The sequence below is a fragment of the Ylistrum balloti genome, unplaced genomic scaffold, assembly GCF_031769215.1.
Source record: "Ylistrum balloti isolate Yb309-2 unplaced genomic scaffold, AGI_CSIRO_Ybal_v1 Utg369598, whole genome shotgun sequence".
NCBI classification, from domain to species: domain Eukaryota; kingdom Metazoa; phylum Mollusca; class Bivalvia; order Pectinida; family Pectinidae; genus Ylistrum; species Ylistrum balloti.
Window position 1 is genome coordinate 52,581 of NW_026781880.1, and position 21,270 is coordinate 73,850.

General features: G+C 35.3%; 1 protein-coding gene across 1 annotated transcript; it reads left to right on the forward strand.

The window, feature by feature from the left end:
* Positions 1-5,563: 5,563 nt before the first annotated feature.
* On the forward strand, positions 5,564-20,881 carry LOC132545572 (uncharacterized). Its single transcript, XM_060209266.1, has 4 exons — positions 5,564-5,807; positions 11,827-12,088; positions 12,344-12,411; positions 20,805-20,881. Exons 1-4 carry the CDS (start codon positions 5,564-5,566, stop codon positions 20,879-20,881), a joined length of 651 nt encoding a protein of 216 aa, XP_060065249.1.
* Positions 20,882-21,270: the final 389 nt, after the last annotated feature.

Genomic DNA, 21,270 nt, shown 5'->3' on the forward strand with positions numbered 1-21,270 from the left:
TTACTCCAAAGAAATTGAGAGTACATTTCGTGAGGTAATACCATTTAAGGTCTTAACTTAGGGTCAAAGGACTTATTAAAACTTTTTGATCATAAGTTAATTTTTCTTAAAAGAAATGAAAACATTTTGTGGTATAGAACTGTATAATTGTTTCTTTTGTGTCGCTTTAAAGCAAACTTCAACCTTTAAACGTGTAAACTCAAACATACGTAAGATAACATTGTCAGTATTGTGCTTGTCGGCAATATGGTTTTATACATTTACAAAATATCGGTAATATATCGATATTGTCAACAATATGGTTTTATACATTACAAACATCTGTTAGATATCAACATTGTCAATATTGTTATTGTCAACAATATGGTTTTATACATTTACAAAACATCAACATTGTCAACAATCCCTCTTCCACTAAAATCACCCCTGCCGGCGCGACCAATAGCCAGACTCACGATGCTAGCAGCTTGTAACTGAAACAGCAAGACACTACAAACATGTCAACATAATCTTAATACAAACACAAAAAATCACTAAAAGTAAAGAAAAATATGAACAAAAGGAATGTGTTAACGGAGACCCCTGAAAAAGTACAAGGATATTAAGACCAGGTGTTCGAAAGGAGTAAGCGTCCCGTGCTTCATCGACGACACCCAGCGCGTTGAAACGTTTTGTGAATATTGATGGCCATGAGATTGATTTCAAGTTTTTTGAGATCCCAGCAGGTCACCACAGCTGCTACCAAACTTGAGAAGAAAACGTTTGTGATACTTACAAGTTTATTGTGAGAGCGCGTCCTTGATAATCCCTAATCACCAATGGATATCCAAAATACTGATTCTTCCTATTGCTAGGATGTAAAATCCAAGCATGAAAAACCCGATACGAATATTGATTTCCTGGAGAAGTGGAACCTAAAACTAAATTAAACCAAAGTTTATTTCTTTCCTGGGGATAGGGTAACCGATGATATTCAGTCAGTGCAATTAACCGATTCCGAAAATAATTGCCTACCAACATGAACGAAAAAAATGGACCAACATAACTTTTTTGTCCGCGCGTTTCAGTATATTATGTAGATATACCCGAATGATTGATTTTGTAACAGCTGTGTCATCCAAAGTCAGATGGGTTTTCCCGGTAGAATAATTCCAGAAAGAAATATGAAGAGACACAATTGAATATTATATCAATTCAAATTTAATATTAGACAAAGCACAGGTCGAGACGCATCATACAGCTATTTTGTCTTTTAAGGCACTAAAATGTGGAAATTATATGGGGAGGTTAGGACAACGAAATTGAAAAACGATCGACAATTACGTTATATAATATAGATGGGATGGGGAAATGTGCTAATCCAGCCATTCATTAAATTTGGAACATTGTAAAAATACAATTGAATGAAACAATCTGATGCCTGATGAGCAAACACGAACATACATGCACATGAGGCCCACTTGAAATAACCCTAGCTGTTGATATTAAACAATTAAAACGGAAACCAAATCATAATAATCATCATACCGTTGCAATCGTATATTTCTTGTTGAAAGCATTTATCTAAAACTATTGGCAAAAATGAAAATAGAAAAAGCAAATAAAAGATGGAAATAAATGAAAAAAAAGTAAAATGTATTTAATGTTAAAAATATATCGGAGTCACAAAACACGATTTTTAACATTCTTGCAGAATGTTCACCAATCCATCGAGTTTTGAAAAAAAAATTAAATTGCACTAAAAATTTAATTATTGTCTTGTAACGGTTCTTATAACACAACTCGTAAAAGATAAGAGTGTGTCGTTTCGAAGGCTACATCACCTCCATCTGACAAATGACCAGTATAGAGCGTATAAGCGCTGACGTACGTAGTGTACGAGTTGGTACGGAAATCGATCCTTTGTACACTAAGGTCGAAAATAGTGTGACGAAATGGTAAACAGATTATAGACAAACAAATACACCAGATGTAAACAATGTACTATAGTCAATTCGGCTACGCTTTGTTTAACACTTGGTCAGAGATGTGGGAAAGTCTATGCCCCCTCTCGTCCCTGTTAAGTACTTGCCCGCTGCGACGTATCCAGGTGACTTCCGTAACCAACCGCCTGAAAAGGTTGTTTTCCTTATCGACTATTTTGGAATATTGCCAGTCCATGACATGGTTTGCTGTGTGGAATGACATATATGTGCACATTATGCGACGTGAACTTTCTGGATTGCTCAATCAGGGTATCCACATGCTTTCATGGCACTGTGGATGTGATTTTTTCTTCCTTCTTGTCTTGTTCCTCTGTGGCAATCGTTTCACATCCAATCTCTGGTGTGAGGGTGGTACGGTCGGATTGAGGTATTGGTCAGTCTGCGTCTTTTTTCCTATAGACCAATACTTTGATAGTACCGTCACCTTTCTTTACTAGGAGGATCTCAAGGAATGGCATATCACCATTTCTTCCTCACCGGTGAATTGGACGCTATTGGTAGTATCTACGGTATTGATATGCTCTGTCAAATCTTTCTGTGACCCTTTTTTCTATTTCGATCCGCTTCAACAGACTGGACTTGCCTTCTACCGGGGTCCTGGCTATAGCCTCCTTCCATTATCAAGATAAGCAAAGCATGACATTATCCCCCGCGCCCCGCTGTTTAAAATAAAGACACAGTATATATTAGTATTACAACAAGTATAATTTCTATTTGTTAGTTTTAGTTGTTCCACACAAAGTATTGAAATGGAGAACTTCTGCTAGAGTACTAGCTTGATACCTGTACAAAGTTTTGAGTAATTGGTAATACCCTTGAACAGCTTAAGAGGACTGGTCTGAAAAAGAACTCTGTGATTTGGCAGATCTGTTTTCATGGTAACAAAAAAGCATTTAAATGGAGAACTTCCCCACAGCAAAAAATGCTACTAGCTTAATAAATGTAAAAAAACTTGAGCAAATATCTTGAACGGGTTCAGAGTACTGGTCCAGAAAAACTGAAATTTGTGATGAAAGTTATCTGTTTCCATGGTAATAAAAAAATAGCTAGGGCACTGACCTATTATATACAGACAGTTTTGTGGAGTTGTTTCGAAGTTGTAGTCCGAAAGAAAAAAGTTGACACTTATTTTGTGGGGGTTTATGTTTCCATGGTAATAGAAACGTAATAAATAAAATGTCGTCAATAGCAAAAGGCACAACTAGTACACTAACGTGATATACGCAGCATGTTTTGTGAAGTTGAGACGAACGGTTTTGAAGCCCAGAAAAGTCCTCGGACGGACGGAAGATGGAGCCGAAATAAATATCCCCCGCAAACGCGTTTCGCGGAGGATAAATATGTTGGCCACAATCGGAGACACTAGCCTACCCTCTGTGTCAAACCGTTGCTGATTGATGGTATCTCGGAAGGCAAAGTAGGTTGATGTAGGCACACATTCTAGTAAATCCATAAGGTCTTGGATATGGGGATTGGTGTCCTATCGCCATGACCGGTCTTGCTCTAGGCGGCTCCAAATAATACCAAGTGCTGTTCAGTGGGTGTGTTGGTGAAAAGATTCACTGCATCGTGTGAAATGAATTCCTGATCGGTTGGGATACCCACTGTAGCCATACTTTCTCCAGGTCTTTCGAGTTTTTGACATGATGTTCCGATTTCCCCACCAAGGGTCCGAGAATGTCTGGTAGTGACACGGAGACATTGTAACCAATGGAACAAGTATAGTCATCTGTAGGCCGTAATGGATTATCTTCTTTGTGGGGTTTGGATGTGCAGTGCATTCTACGTGTGTTCTCTGCAGTGGGATACACGTGTCTATATTGTGATTTGGTGGTTTTATTTTTCTTGTTTTAATTTCTATACCATTGCTATCAGAGGCTTTTTGAACTTTTGGGTGGGGTTGTTCTTGAGATTTTCATTTGTTTTGTTGTCTTCTAGCATACCCTCGACTTGCTTTCGTATTCGTCGGTGTCCATGACGAATGTGGGTTTCCTTTTGTCTGATGATAAAATCATGATAGACCTGTCCTTGCTCAATTGTTTGAGTGCCATGTATTCTTCCTTTGATTTGTTGCTGGCTGGTTATTTAGTAGATAATAAGACAACTGTCACATGCGATTTCAGTTGATCAGACTCAGAGTTACATACCTGTTCTGTGACTACACTAAAATCTCAACGGGAGTTTTGTCTGGGAAGGTGGTATAATTAAACACCTTAGCTAGTAGTGTTTTGTCTCTATCTGTGAGCTGTTTGTTTGATATCTTAATTGCCCATTTATTTCGCATGGTTTGATTAAAATCGCCATCTGTTTTTGTGTTGTTATTGGTATATTTCTTTATTAGAAGTTTCAGCTTCTTAAAACGGCGTTCTTTGTTCGTGTTGAACGCCGTTTCCCCCATGTACTTTGTGTTCATTTCCTTGAGAGCGATGAGTAGCGTTTTCTCGCTTTTTAATGTGTCAATTCTCTCACTAGATCTTTCTGCACTTTGCTAACGATCTTTCGAGCATTGATGGTATTAATCGGGCATCTGATATTGAGACTTCAAGGTGTTATGTCTAAGTCCTCATATCGCAATGTAAACGATGTGATTTCTATGCCTGGCTATTGTTTTCCAAAGCTCTCGAGCTTTCGCACATCTTTGACAACAACTTGTCCATACTTAGCTCGGATATTTTGGATCCTGTTTAAAAACATTGTACTGTAAGGATTTAAGCATACAATGTATCTAATAAACATTAATTTTCTAGCTCCCATTCTAAACACAGAAAAAAGTGAATGCACACCATACTTTCCCAATTTAAGAATATTATAAAACTACATTATTTCAGATGTGTTCTTCCATGGAACTTGGACGGGTCTCAAAGCTGTACAAAGAGTATCCATTAACTGGTACTCGGAGACCCTGCTTCAAAATTTAACTTTGTTGACAGGGCGATAAACCTACAAATATAGATGTATAAGTGATTAATATCTTTTTATGATTTGTTCCTTATCATAACCTTATGATTGATCTGCCAACAATAAAAACAGGTCCTTTGTTTTCTTTTCCACCTTTATTACCTTTTTAGGCAGTTAAACGTTAAACCTCGTAAAATCAATTCAAAACATTTGATACATTTGATACTTCAAAACATTACTTCATTGAATTTTCTAAGGATACATACCATACAACCAGTCAAGACACATCGGTAGAAAATATATTCGGAACGTACATTATTTTCACCTGAGTCAAACCTGAATCATATCACCAGACAGGTCGTTCATCTTCTCACAAGGATAACTTTACTCAGACTTCATTGAATCTAACGACGATTTTCATTCGCTGTAATTAGAAGACGATAATCATCTGACGATGAACCATCGATGCATTATAAAGGTGGCCCCAAAACAAGAAAAATCAGTCCACTTCTTGGTCTGTACAGATCGGCTTCTACAGGGGATGAACGAAGATCTCAGCTTCATTTTCCGGTGATTTATATAGCCACTGGTGTATACTGTAAATTTAGCTAAAGTCAGTAGTGTAAGTTTACTTGGACGGAGTTTCCTTATTAAGTCATTAATTCATCAGACACCTAGCTATGATTTCGTTAACGTTGGTGTACTTTATATCAGCTATTTTTGTTACGACTGTGAACAGCTACCCGCAGGGAGCTCCCACGCAAACAGAGGCGTGCGTCAATCTTCAGCCCGTCCACAGGGAGCGACAGACACAGCAACGTATCCCTAACCGACAAGAAAAGGCACCATATAGAGTTCTGTTATCTCAACAGTATTACGTGGCGTGCCAGAACCTGGCTATATGTCAACAGAGACCAATACAAGGTAGGCATATCCAAACAGACGCAACACTGTTTTACACAATACAACACGAATTATATCATTGTTATGTTTCAAAGATACTACATCGAACGAGTGCTGATGTAAAATACAAAAATGTGGTCAAATATCGAGAAAGAACGATACAAATATCTGACATTAAAAAATTCAGCCAACATTACTAGAATTAAAATGTCTAATTACCAACGAAGAAATTTCAAGAATTTATCTACATGTGTATCTTCTTCACCATAACGAAGTTATTTAGTACTTGCAATTCGAGCCAAGCAATGAAACTTATAAGACTGGGTAATTCGATGACATTGAAAACCACAATGTTCAGAATGGGAGAAAGAAGACAATGTGTATGTTTCTATGACAGGAGGATAAACGGAGGCTAAATTATTCTAATAAAATTACATCCGACAACGTTATTTTGACAACAGTCTAATTTATGTCACAGTGATGCATGCTGTCACAGGGCATAGAATTCTGGAAAAATTACAATGAAATTACTTTTTCATAAAGAACCGAGAATGCACTATTAAAGGAAGGTAATATTGATATTGCAGTGTTGATGATAACACATAGCTTCATTGATAACTAGAGCAAGGTTATTTCGATAGTCTGAATCTGTCGCATTGATATATGGCAAGCAATGATGTCTTGACAAGACAATATATACATATTATCTTTTGAAGCTTCACATGATACATATCAGGGTTATTTTAATCATTCAATGTTGATAATGATAATTCAGACTGTCACAGGTTGGCAGCATTTATGTCTACAAATCTTTAACAGGTAATAATTCTCTTGTGAAAATGTGTCGAAAAAGATTCACTTGAATATGCTAGCTTGAAGGAGATACCGTTACTTTCTGAGAGAGTCAACTATACGGATAGGTCACGTATGATACGTGGCTGACAATATTGCTTAAAAATGTCATAGAATTCTGGTAAAACTACAATGAAATTTCTTTTTCCTAAACAACCAAGAATGCAATATTATTATTTTCATCGTGTTTTGATTACTCCCCTCCTCCTCTCCCAAAGTGTTCCATTCAGCTTAATTATGTTTTAATCTTATTTTTGCATATTTATCAAGTTAAAGTTTTCCGAATCACGTAAATTTGGCAAGTAATGCGTATATTGGGACTTCAAATAAATTAGAACTGTTATAAAGGTATATTACACATGATTAATTACATATTAGTACAGAGGAAGCACCTTACCAGTGCAATAAAATCATACAGAGCCACATACCGCGTAAACAAACCTATTTCTCATAGCCACCTATTGACTTCTTCATAAACATGACCTTACACGATATACAACGTGTCAGTGGGCTGATGTCCTAAGGCGTCTACCACATCTAGCACTAATGAAAAATATGTGTATAATATTTATCCTTCATTCAAGTTCTACACGTATATCATATATCAGTTATTTTATAATCAAAGTTCATATATATATATATATATATATTAGTATAGAAAATGAAAAACACAGACATCTTTATAATATCGTACATGAAACTTCAAATCAGGTAAATGAAAGCTGTACCTAACAAAAGTATCATGAGAATGAAAGGTGGTTTTCTTTTGATCCATCAAGGAAGCTTACCATATAAATGCCCAGTGTCAGTATGTTTGATGCCGCCAGGTGTTGACATCCATCATGAGAAAGATTTGCAACAATCTATCTGAAATATACTCGAACACATAAAGACCATATATGTTTGGGAAGCAGGAATGCTACTATCTAGACATAGGCTATTCAAGAAAGGACATTTTCATTATCGTGCTGAACATAGAGCTAAAGATAACAAAAAATGTCCATGTTTGTTACGCTGCTAGTGAAAGTGTTTGGAGGGAACATACCAAAGCTTATTAACGATTTACTGTTAGCGTCACACGAAACTGTAACGTCCCCATTTGTTACCGAGATGGTATCTAAGATATTATCAATAGTCGTTCTTTCTGTCCATCCTTTAATATAATTGCTATCTTGCAGTATAATATTATCAATAGTCGTTCTTTCTGTCCATCCTTTAATATAATTGCTATCTTGCAGTATAATGGAGAAATCTAGATTTGAGATTTGAACATTACATTTTCAACATATTGTGAAAATAACAATTTACATCCCATTTAAAATTAAAAAATACGGCTGTTTTAAATTCTCAGACTTCGTAATTTTACTAACCACATGGTAGACATGTTCTAGTCGAAACATCAACTACGCTGATACTTAGTCTTCCAAAATTATATTTCAAACCTTTAAAACTATTATTTCCTTCCGTACTTTTTGGAGAGATTCTTAATAAAATGTTTCTGTTTCTTTTCAATATGAAACTGATCTGCTTCACAATCCACCTTTTACGCTTCGTTACCCAATTTTTTTCTACTTACTCCCAATGTGCTACTATAAAGGACAGTAAAATTATTCCGCGCACTGTTTATGTAGAAGACGACGACAATAAAGACGATACTTAAGCAATTAATGTTATCACACTCTGTGCTACCAAAGGTGTTATATATTGAGCTATATTTTATAGATCATTAACAAGACGGTTACACCAATTTCGTCATTGTTCAATAACAGAAAGAATAATTACACATAAAGAGATTCAAGTGTGGCATCAGTATATACTCCCGTGGAAGTGTTGGACCTATCTTCGTGCAAATCACCAGGGAAATCTTGTGTAGTTTTCTATTACATATATATTGTTCTATTGAGAGGTATAACTTTTGGAAACATGACTATTACTTTGGGCGAGCATCGCTCTTTAAGTAGGGATAGAAAACAATTAACAATTGTTTTACAAAACACTTACCTAGATAACACACTCTCTCTTACACACTCATACACAAGACTAATAACAAAACACTAACCTAGATAACACACTCTCTCTTACACACTCGTACACAAGACTAATAACAAAACACTAACCTAGATAACACACTCTCTCTTACACACTCGTACACAAGACTAATAACAAAACACTAACCTAGATAACACACTCTCTCTTACACACTCGTACACAAGACTAATAACAAAACACTTACCTAGATAACACACTCTCTCTTACACACTCGTACACAAGACTAATAACAAAATACTTACCTAGATAACACACTCTCTCTTACACACTCGTACACAATACTAATAAACAATGAGGTCATTTTAATTGACGCTCCACACAGGTATAAAGAACAGGTTCCCCAAACCATTAACAGTAAGTGTAAACTAAGCTGTTCACACAGGACTTCAAATACACACTCTTCCTTCTTGTAGAAGAATTAGTGATACCGCATTAGCTACCAATAAACAGACACGAAGCGAAGGTCTGCATCGCAGTTGCCATGTCGTCAAGACGGATGGTCATGGCTCTTGCCATACCTCCTCTTAAAACCCTGCCTTTCTAGCTGTGAAACAAGTGACCTCGGTACTATTGCTGCTGGATTACCGGTGAATAGTGGGGCTATATATGGTAGTAAGAGGCCCTCGGGTGGAGCTTAGATATAATTACAAATACTAAAGGGAAAAATATATATACAACGTGACAATGACTCAATTCCAATATCATATCATAATATCATAATTCCTTAAAAAACCGGAAATGTCCTTTTTCATCAAATAACGTATGATTAATACATTGCATTCGTTTATATATATAGAGGATGAATCTCGCTGCATGCTACAGCAGTCTACCTGATTATTAATACAGTTAATATAATACCTCATAAAATATTTGTATTTAATCCCACTCTCAATTAAATAACATTTCAGTAGCAGGCGATAATGACGAATTTCCTGGTCTGTAAATCATGTTTATATAATATAACATAAACAATAGCTCAAATTCAATTAAACATACTCGCCGAAACAAGTTTGTATATATCTATATGACTGTGTTAATTTTCGGGGTCGGTGACTGCCAGCGGGGTGGACCGATGGTCACATACAGAATATGGATAGTCTGATGATGTAACTTGATGGATTAAATGTCAGATTGGTAGATCAATAACCTCTCGGCGTAACTGGGTGATATATATATATATTTACCAGCCTGTTAAATGTATATTTTGTGGTGTTTCTATGCATATCATAGCTATGACACACGCGAACTAATGGGATCTCAGGTACGTATACTTAAATCTCAACTGTGACTCACATTTTCGGACTTAATTAATACTTATAGCCTGTTTTTAGTGAGATAGATTCTATTCTGGAAAATATTGGCTTGATACTCTGAAACTTACATAGTAGATTCAGCAAGTCATTGACAGATCGAATGAGAAATAGTGTATTTTTGTTTTCCGGTTTAGATGAATGCCGGCGGTCACCATTATTCCTGAAGACCTGATGGAGACTTGTTAATACTTACTGGTTGATGGTTATTGCCCCTATTATAAAGTAAATGATGACAGACCAGTACGTGTTGTGTATTCATATATTACTTTGAAATGATAAATGTATACACTAGAAAAATACAAGATAATACTACTTATCAAAGTGCAGATGTAGGTAAAAGGGCTATGCAATCACGACCGCTATAATTAGACCTTCGCATTCCGGAGGTGGTGTAAACGTGCTTCATGACCAGTAAACGAACCATGACGGCATAATTAGACTTTCGCATTCCGGAGGTGGTGTAAACGTGATTTTTTCTGTTACAATTTCTTCAAACATATTGATAAGAGTTGCTAAAGTAGAAGTGTCCTTGATATTTTTAATTCTAGTTGTCTATACAATGAACATAGTAAAGACGTCAATAACATATCTTTTAGTGAAATCGAAGGACTTTGCAAGGACTTTGTGACTTGTTTTGATAAGCTCAGCTGCATATTAAAGCAGAAACGAGAGCACCACGAGACAGAACAATACTAGGCCTTACCATGCCAAAGAGAAATACATCATTGTATAGAAATGAATACAAATAAAGAAATGTGACAACAATCATTTGAGATAATTGTAGTGAGAAAGCAACATTTCACGTTGTTGAACAACACAATGTTGACAAGGTTAAGACAGAAGAGGTCAAGTGACAATATATCAAACTCGTCAATTTTAAATGTCTTAGGAGATTAGGGGGCGGGAGGGGTCATTGCTATATGATTTAAAGATAAAGAACACCGAGTATGGATGTAGATTTAAAGAAGAAAATTGCGGGACGCAAGAAGATTGTTCAAAAATGAACATGAACAAAAGACAATACTGACGATCAGGAAAATACAACTCATAAATTCCCCGAATTCGATGGTGAAAAAGTGAGATATGAGATCTCCTGACAAGGTTAAAATACAGAAGAAAACAAAGGAAATTAATATAAGTGATCTGTGGACAAAATCTAGATAATGGAAAGTTAAAGGGTAGTGACTATCCTAAAACAGTCGAATAAAATTGTTGTTCAGAAATTAAAGTTCACTACTGACAGAAAATGACATAATAAGAACTTTTAACAAGTCGGCTAAGAGGACACTGTTTCCATAGTTATTCCAATAGTTACGATAAGACCTCGCCATCTGACTCGATGATGATATTACCCTCTTGCAAATATATCATTCTTACGATTTCGCTTGCTATACTTATCCTCTTTGCTTAAAATGTATAGTTCAAAATCTTATGTTTGTACTGCAAACACATAACATTCATAGCAAGGTTTTCACAGGGTATTTGTTGCTGTCTTCTATTATATATAATCAGCTTAAAATATTTCAGATCTAAACTGTATTTGTATGTATATAAATCATATGATAGAGAGTTCCATTATAAGCAGTATATTACTTTTCACTGCTAAGGAATTACAGATGATAGATGTACATTATGTTAAGTAGCCTTTAAAAGATCATATGTTGAGAGAGTGTCACATCTTAAACAAATTTGAATGGGCGATCAAAGAAGAGAAAGTTAGTCACTAAACAACTAAAACTGGCCACAAATCATGGTTATGTTTAAACTCAATCAAGGAAATGAAATGTGTATGCACCTTTCTAAAAAGGCTTATCTTCCTTTTTCAGTTATAATACGAGGAATTCCGAATCAGCAGATTCCGGGCGCGGGTGGACGAGGTACTCCTTTCCGGGGATTTATAATACAGGCTAGGACGCCTTCCGGTGGGACCCGAGCATGGGGTCGATTTATTCCCCAGCAATCACGTGATTTTAAGACCATCGCATGTCAAAATGGACCGACACTCACCCACACTATAAATAGTGACAAACAGGAAGTCAGGTTTAACTGGATACCGGAACCAGGCATGCGCGAACAAGTACAGTTTGTGTAAGTTTTTAATGACAAATTCAGTATTCTTTACTGTTATTACGTATTTGTAGGTTGAGCTTATTTTTGTAATGCTATCATTCTTTTTTCTTTTAGTATTTTCTTAATGTCACAAGTAATGGAATTTTTGAAATTTTGTTAAAAATTGTATTTACAGATTGTCGAGAGTACACGTGCAACATATGGGAAAAGACATAAGTAATTTTGTAAAAACAATTCATGAAAGGTAGTAATAATTTAATTGTTATTTTACAGGGCCACTATTGTACAGAACTTGAGGACAATTTATCCCTTAGTATACTCAGATATCGCAAAGCCTACCAGTAAGTACTGCTTTACTTGCCATATTCTCAAGGTCTAATAAATATTTTCAAATTACTGTTCGCAACACAATAAATGTAGGCGGCATTTCGAGATGTTAATTTATCGAAGGTTTTATCATTAAAACACGACACAGTCTTAATCAAGTTTTGTAAACATTTTTAAATATGGAATTGATTGTTCCGCCATACAAAATGAGTCAAACAAATGGAAATTTAATTATATCTAATTGATATTACCAAATGCCGTCAACAGATTTGTTGTTGGCTATTCGAATGTATATCAAATATTGTTCAAAAGACACTGAAGTGAATTGCACCTTTTTTAAAAACAAAAATAAGAAATATACACAATAGTGTCAAGTATTAAACTGCAGCATACAGCTCGGACTCATCAGTAATATCAATGACCTAATTTTCAAATTTTTTCAGGAAATCCAAATTGATCGCATAGAAAATAAATGTGAAAATCGATGACGTTTGCTGCGTGGTTTTAATAAACACGATTATGTAGAAACTTAGAACGGAGAAAGTAATCGTTATTGAAGTCATTGTTTTATAACCAAACAATACAATGATCAATTGTACTGTAATCAACCATGTTCAGTCAATAGCAAGAGGCATAATGATACAGTACAGAGTGAATAATCAACCGATGGATTGTGCGAATAAAACATAGGTTGAAAAATCAACAGGAAAATACAAGTAATATAAGTAGTATTAACAATTAAGATAAACATTCCAGTTCATTGCATATAGCTATATTATTCAACTAAATTGTATACAATTACATAACATTATGTCAGTTTTTAAGATCTTAATTTAATTTTTTTTTTAAAAATCTACAAAAGAAACTTCGACTGTATATTTCTGTGATAGATACAAGAATATGATATAGCTTACACAGTGAACCGCTGAATTGTTCTTGTTGTTTTTATGTCCCAAATCTAACATCCTATGTTTTTTCTTGACAGCGCGAACCGGAGGTAAAGTATCAAGTTTCTTTAAAACTGTTATTGAACTGAATAAGGCTGTTAACACATGATATGATTTGTTATTGAACTTTACAATTTGCTTGATCGATTTTAACACGAAGTCAAAAAGACGTGTCCTATATATTGCTTTTTAGTTTAACATTTTTACAGCGATACATTAAGGGACATATTGGTAAAGGCCATTTATTATGTTTTCGCATGCATGTGCATGATCATTCACATTTAACGAATGATATCCGCATTTAAATTAGCTCGTTCATAGATTTGATGGTAATGATGCTGAAATCTAAAACAGTTACGATGGAGTCTAACGTAAACTCACCTTGTGAATCACCAACCTCGAGTTATCCGATCATTGGACGTCTATATCTCCTCTATTCTGTGTTAGATGTTTGAAAATTGAGAAATCGAATAATTAACGTTTTGTAAAATAAAGCGTATGCGAAAAATGAATCTTTGTAATTTTACATAATTGAGAAACAACACAATGAATCCAGCCTCTTGATTTAAAAGATTCGTTGGTAGGCTATGCTTTGATGTAAGAGGATACACTGTCTGTATGCTGACTAGGCACCTGCAATTTTACACTCTTAATTATTATTCAGCTCGAAATACACGGGGGATAAAGACTGTATATTCGCGTGGCAGAGTAGAAGATCTTGTTACGAATGTAAAGCTTCTTGATTTATTTTTGTATTAACGGCAAACGTTCCGTACGACAAGATTATTCGTGATATTGACGTAACGGCATTCTAGTTACTGAGATTAAGGTCAAGTAAATCTGAAATACGAACTGAAATAGAAATATGGGTTTTTCAATTTACCATAATGGAGATATTTATACAAAAGAATGTGTTTTTAATTAACGCTTCCACAAAACTTTCGTCAGCCAGAGCAATTCAAACCCAAAAAGACTGACAACATACCGTTTATCTACCATTTTGTGATATTTGTGTTGGTATAGTAGCATGTTCAGAGTCTGAAGTTTGTTTTTTTGTAACACAATGAACTAACAAAACCAACTAAAGAACGGATTGCTGTTCAAAGTCATTTATCAATGGCATGTAAAAATAATTGTGACAAAAATATGATCACAATTTTCTATTGTCAAATATAAGCGTGCTATTGGGTCATTGCACATAAATTCAGTATGATTTGCTTCTCATTTTATGTAACAAAAATATTGGGGTACAAATTATAATCACTAATGATGAAAGTCATCTGAAGACAAACAAAGTGAATGATCAGCCGGTAAATGTTCTTTATCACTCTATCCAAGGCTCAGAGCAAGTTCTTATAGCACAACCAGTAGAATATTAGAGTGTGACGTTTAGATGACTAAACGGTCACCTTTATCTAACAAGACAACCAGTACAACATGAAAATGTGACGTTTCGATGACTACAGGTCACCTTCATCTTACAAGACAACCAACAGTACATTAGAGTGTGACGTTTCGATGACCTCATGGTTACCTTCATCAGAAAAATGACCAGTGTGGAGCGTACTAGCACCGATATTTCGGAGTGTCTTGTGAGGTTTCATTACAGCTGCAATTCCATGACCACAGTAAATGGCGGTTCTTTGAGGGACGTTTACTTGGCCTTTCGTTTTGCTCTTTTCCTTTGTGTTTCGTCTCTTAGTCTTTTTGCTTACATCATATTCATTGTTAACTCTCTGGATTGCCCAATCAAGGTATCCACATGTTCTCATGGCACTGTGAATGTGGTTTTGTTCTCGTTTCTTGTCTTGTTCTGTGACAATCATTTCACATCTGTTGAGCAAGGTTCGAAGAACGCCCACTTTCTGGTGTAAGACGTGGTGCGATCGGAATTTGAGGTATTGGTCTTTTCCCTATAGACTAACACTTTGATAGTACCGTAGAAGATCGTACTACCCTGGGTCACTTTAACAAAGTTTGCTTGCCGAAATATTTGCTATCAAATTCCAATGCAAATGTCCTCTGCCAATGCCGTCATTAAAAAAAAACTATATCATGCACTAGATCATATGCGCGTTTGAAAGAGTTAATATTGCAAAGTTTCTAAACCACAGGAAAGTTGCTTCAGAAATGTATGGATTTTTCCATACGTGATATTCTTCTATCAGATTATTTATAAGTTAGCTACTTATATACTGTGGAGCAAACAGTCAATAGATGAACAATATCGTAACTTTAACAAGAGAAGGTTTGAAGTTCATCTGGAAAAAATTTTGTTTATTTATCCATTTTATGTTGTTTCATGTTTATGTATAGTCTTATATGTTAACTATGAAACTTTTGAATACTAAATAATTTACTAAAAGACTTTCCAGGCACTCAGGTTGTTTATGTTTCATCATGACCATTGTATCATGTGGCACCCGTACCCTTGGCCAATATTAGGATACGTTAAAGGGAAAGTTATCATTTCTTAGACATAGCTGCATTTGAAATACAGTGTACATTAAGATATGAATACTTATTAACGGTTAGCCTGTAAGAGTTACGATAATCAGTTTGTCCGCAAATTCTGACCCCACATGTATACTATTCACACGCATTAACATAAATAACAAACAGTCATAATAATCATTTTAGATCAGATATCTTCTGACCGCAAATGTATACCGTTAAATAAGAAATGTGATCACATAATAGTCAACAGACCATTCATCACTCCACATGCAGCTGTGAGAGAGGAGAGAGATCAATACAATAAATATTTGTTGATAATTATCATATAGGATATTTATAAAAGATAATTAACCTACTATGTAAAGTTTCGTTTTTTCACGCAATGCGAAAATGTCACAATTCCAATAGATAATTTCCTTTTAAATTATCAATTAAGTATTTAACAGTGTTTGGAAAGTGTACATAGAATTATAGTGCAGTCTGAAAAGTCAATTGCTAACTATATCGAACGCTCCGTACGTCATTGCTAGTAAGCTAGTAAGTGTGTTGTTAGAAATTATAATTACATAACAAACCCGGGGGAAATGTTCTTAAATTAATCATCATATTTACAATGGTTGTTACCATTTACACCTCAACAAACACATAGTCAACCACACAACATAGTAAGAATGACTAAAATGATGTTGTCCAAACATAATCAAACAGGTTCCTTCCACACTTAAACCCCCCGCGCGCTTCCATTCAAGCCAACAACAGTGATTAAAATAAGCCGGAAAAAACGTGTGTCGCAATTTATGTAAAATAAATAAAGTTTAATATTTATCATAATCATCTTTTTTAGAAGGAGATCCAAAGTTGTTAAATTTATTTCGTCTAACTTTCCTCCTTCCCCTCGATCGAAAAGAGGCAAAGTGTTAAAATTTTTAAAAGTCTTCTTTAGTTCTATATATGACACATTTTATTGTAGTTCATATTGAACTAGTAAACGCACATTTCATTCACATTTAGGAGTACTTCAGATTTTATTCTGTATATTACTGACCTTTGCAGTTGTGATTCTATGGTAGGAAAGTCTTCGCCTCCAAGTGTGTTAGTAAACTGGCCCCACAGGAGTATTTTTGTTTCTTATTACTCGTCCCCTCTCATTTATATGTAGAAAAGGTCAGGTTTTGAATTTTGAATGACCTTTTCAAAAAGTTTAAAAGATCAAAAGTTACTATCACCCACCAGTAGAAGATTTAAGGGTGACGTTTTGATGACTACACTGTCGCCATCAGATAAATGACCAGTGTCACTGACGTATGTAATGTTCGAGATTGTAAGGTTTTTGAGTGATTTATCCTTAAGATGAACTAGAACACTAGTGCGTTTTGTGAAGTTACATGTCTGTTGTAATACCATGACCATGGTAAATGGTTTTTGCCAGGCCATTGTTGTAAAAGACAACTATATGTCCTTTCGGTCAGTTCTTTTCCTTGGAGTTTCGTTTCTTGGTCTTTTCTGTCTTTCCCCCACATGCGTTGTTAACTTTCGTGATTTCCCGATCAGAATATCCACGTTTTCCTGTAGCTATGGCTTTGTTTTTGTTCTATGCTCTTGTCTTGTTCTTCTGTTCTTCCAACTTCTGGTGTTAGGGGTGGTGCGATTGAATTTTCAGGTATTGGTCCGTGTGCATCTTTATCGATAGACCAATACTTTGATAGTACCACCAACCTTTTTTCAGGAGGATGTCAAGGGATGGAATATGGCCATCGACTTCAGTCGTCAGGGTTGAATTAAGTGCTGTTGGTTGTGTCGACGATTTTTATATGTGTAGTCAAATGCGCGACCTTTGCCCCTTTCCTGAATAATTCCATTACGTAATCATCATTCCATTTCACAGATTAGTCTTGTATTCTTCTGGGACCGTGGCTTCAGCCTCTTTCAACGAGTGATTCATGAATAAATTGGCCAGAAAGGGAGACAATGAGTTGCCTTTGGCAAACCGTTGCTGATAGATAGTATCTTGGAATCCAAAATATTTATAGGAAACCATAATGTCTTGGATATGAAAATTGGTATTCTTTTGTCACGATTGGTCTTCCTGTAAGTGGCTTGGAATACCACCAAGTGTTTTGTCAGTGAGTGTGTTGGTGTAAAGAGATTGGTCTTCCTGTAAGTGGCTTGGAATACCACCAAGTGTTTTGTCAGTGAGTGTGTTAGTGTAAAGAGACACTATATCATGTTAAACGAAATCCTGACAGTATATAGCTACCGTGGACATACTTTCTACAAAGTCTTTTGGGTTTTAAACGTGATACTATAATTTCTTCACCATGAGTTCTAAAATGTCTGCTAGTGACTTGAAGACATTGTAACCAATGGAATCAGTATCGTCAACTTTAAATGTTACCTAAGAGGATGTTAAAGATACATTATGTGGTTATGTTTTTCATACGTCATCCATCCTATATAGAAGACATTTTCAACTTCTCAAAAACTCCTTTTCCTTGTCCGAAATAATAAATGGTGAACAGGACTCCAATTCGAAATAATTCAAACTTGCTTAGAATGATTAGTATACGTTAGTATTAGATTGAACTAATGGATAAGGTAATGATGGGCGTGGCCAATCACTAAGTTTTGAAATCTTCCTCTGAAGACCCAAACATAGAAAATTAATATGTTCTCCATGAATTGAAATTATGAACGTCATTACCCTCATAATTTAACATTAAGGAGTTTCATTTTTACAAAGCATAACTAAGAAAATAACATTTCGGGTTGCGATTTGGTTTTTTTTCCCATAGATGGCTGTTTTATATTTATCTTGACTGAATACCGGGACCAGTTAAGTGAAATAAAAGTGGGGTCGAATTGACTATTCTTTTAAAAGTTTAGAATGATTTTCCAAAAATGTTGATTAATGTACCTAAAGAATTTCTCAGTGAATTGAGTTTTTTAACATTAAAATAATTCTGAAGGAGGGCGACTCATAGAGCCTGTACTTCTCACCTACATATTGGATTTTCAGTTCAGTGTATCTTTATTCACTGATTTCAAACTCTATCCTGTTTTCCTTATTGGGCTATGTTCTGTCTACCGTTAATTTACATAGAATTGAGAGGAGGTGGGATGGGTTCAGAATCATCGTTTATACAAAATTAAACTCCCTTAATTCCGAGGATTGCTTCATATCAAATTTAGACAAAATACATGCCTTTGAGGCCGAGACTGACCGTTCAGTCAAACTTGTTTCCCCCTTTATGATTTTGACCAAAATCTTTCAATCTTTCATGTCAAACAGCGTTTTTTTTTTTGTGAATGACATGATAGACGAAGGCGACGGCCACCGCGCAGGTTTATCAGTTGAGGCAAAAATCAATCTTTTGTATTAGTAAAGGACTACAGATTGAGGATTTGTTGACACTGACAGACTACTAAGGGGCAATAATGGACTAAGCCAAAATGGGGCAATATTGGCTGAATGGTTTTATACCTATTACGGGTATTACCAAAACAGCTATTTACATCGCCCAAGGGGATCACAATACCCCTTCGGAAGGAGTAAAGTACATTTTAGAGCATAGTTTGCTCATTTTCACTTCAGTTTGGCTTCGCAACATTAGGGTATTTTAAAGACGGTCTCTCTGTTCGTATGCTGTTTGTATGTGTCAAGTGCATGTTTTTTGAAGGCTATGATATTTGTGCAAGCCTCCATGTTATAGTGGCAGTGTAGAACTGAAGCCAACTTTATAGTGCCACCACACTGAAGCATACTGCCAAAGATGATCGTTAAGGCCCTTGGGTATTTTTTATAGATAAAGTACGTGTAAATACAATATTTAGTTTTAACTCTCACGTCCTGATATTTGTGTGTATATAATGGAACAATTGTCCATATCTTATTTCAAGCATAATGCCTCTAATAACAATAGGTTGTCATGGTGCCATATTAAAAGCATGAGTAAGCATACCTTTAATGCATCTGAAATGTCTAACCCTGTCTTGTGGAAACGCTTACGTTTGTAAAACATTTTGCTTAACGCTTGCTTATGTGTGCTGACGTCATAGATTCAAGTGCGGTCCCCAGCCCTTCCCTGACCACACCTGTTCTCACGAGGTCCACCACCACCGGCTGTAAGTACACAATCAATGGAAGCATGGTTATGACGCTTCAGCTCTTATTAACGATGTTTTATGGCATTTCAACCGGACAATCTAGCTTAATGTTGTCGGTTAGGCAGTGATAATATACTTGCTGCTAAAATGATTCATAAATTGATTGTCTGACAGTATGGTTCACAAGACTTTATTTTTTGAGAAACATTTTTCAATACAATATAATCCTGTTTATCCTGATTTATTGTTACAGTGTTTTTGATTTTGCGTTAGAGATGGTGTATTACACGTAACATATTTTTGATACCACATTTAAAATAACAAATATACAATGTTATTATTGATGTTTCGAAATGTTAATACAAAACAGTTTTGTCATGGTAAAGCAATTGTCCATTTGCTTTGACTATAATGAAATTGTTTTCACAAAATTATACATGGCTCTTAATTTTGATAGTTCAATGGTGTATCACTCTTTGATAATCATTATAACGATATTTGTTATTATTGTTGTATGCTTGGAGACAACGGATGCTATTGGCAATATTTTTATTACGAAAATATTAAGAAGAAATTTAAACACATCAAGTATTAATGAAGTGTGATTTTTACCTACAACATTTGTGCAAACCTAGATACGGTCGAACCTCGTTATCTCAAGCTCGCATTACTCGAAGACCCCGTTTAATTCGAATGATTTCGTCTGTCCCTGCCTAATTTTAAACAAAATATCTCGAAGTTATCCATGAATTCGAGGTTCGACTGTATTGGATGTACATCGAGTGCCTTTTTCCAGAATGAAGGAGTGTGATATATGATACAGCTACCTAAACTTAAGGATGCTTCGTAATAACATGTATATTTTTGTAGGTAATGACGATATTTGTATTATGTTTCAGCCTTGATTAGCAGTGGTACAACGACAAAAGCAGGACTCAGCATGATATTGGCTTCTTTCGTGATGACATTATTGTAATGTTTAAATCTAATCGATTGCTGTTTAATGCATTATCGCTGTAACATGGTGTCCTCTACCATACCGATGTATTTGCTCTATAATTTACTTATAGAGATTTGACATTTCACTCAGAATAGATTTATATATTTTAATTAGTGCTACAGAACAAACATGGAAGAAAAAGTAAGATATTTAAAGACTCTCTGAACTTAGCCATCCGATCAACTCATAATGTACATCGGTGTCATCATAAATAGCTATGCATTCATTTCAGAATATTTTATTGATAAAAATAATCAATAGGATTAGACAACAGTCTAGAGCCTACATAAGTCTTCTCCCCAAAACCTCTTTGCATATTTAGGTATAACCCATATCTTCATTGTTCTTAAGAAGGAGCGTTTGGA

Excerpts from the sequence above, each read along its gene's own strand:
- LOC132545572 (XM_060209266.1), top strand. The coding sequence starts at position 5,564 with ATGATTTCGTTAACGTTGGTGTACTTTATATCAGCTATTTTTGTTACG. Across the intron at positions 5,808-11,826 it reads TCAACAGAGACCAATACAAG|TTATAATACGAGGAATTCCG; the intron begins GTAGGCATATCC and ends TTCCTTTTTCAG. Across the intron at positions 12,089-12,343 it reads CGCGAACAAGTACAGTTTGT|GGCCACTATTGTACAGAACT; the intron begins GTAAGTTTTTAA and ends GTTATTTTACAG.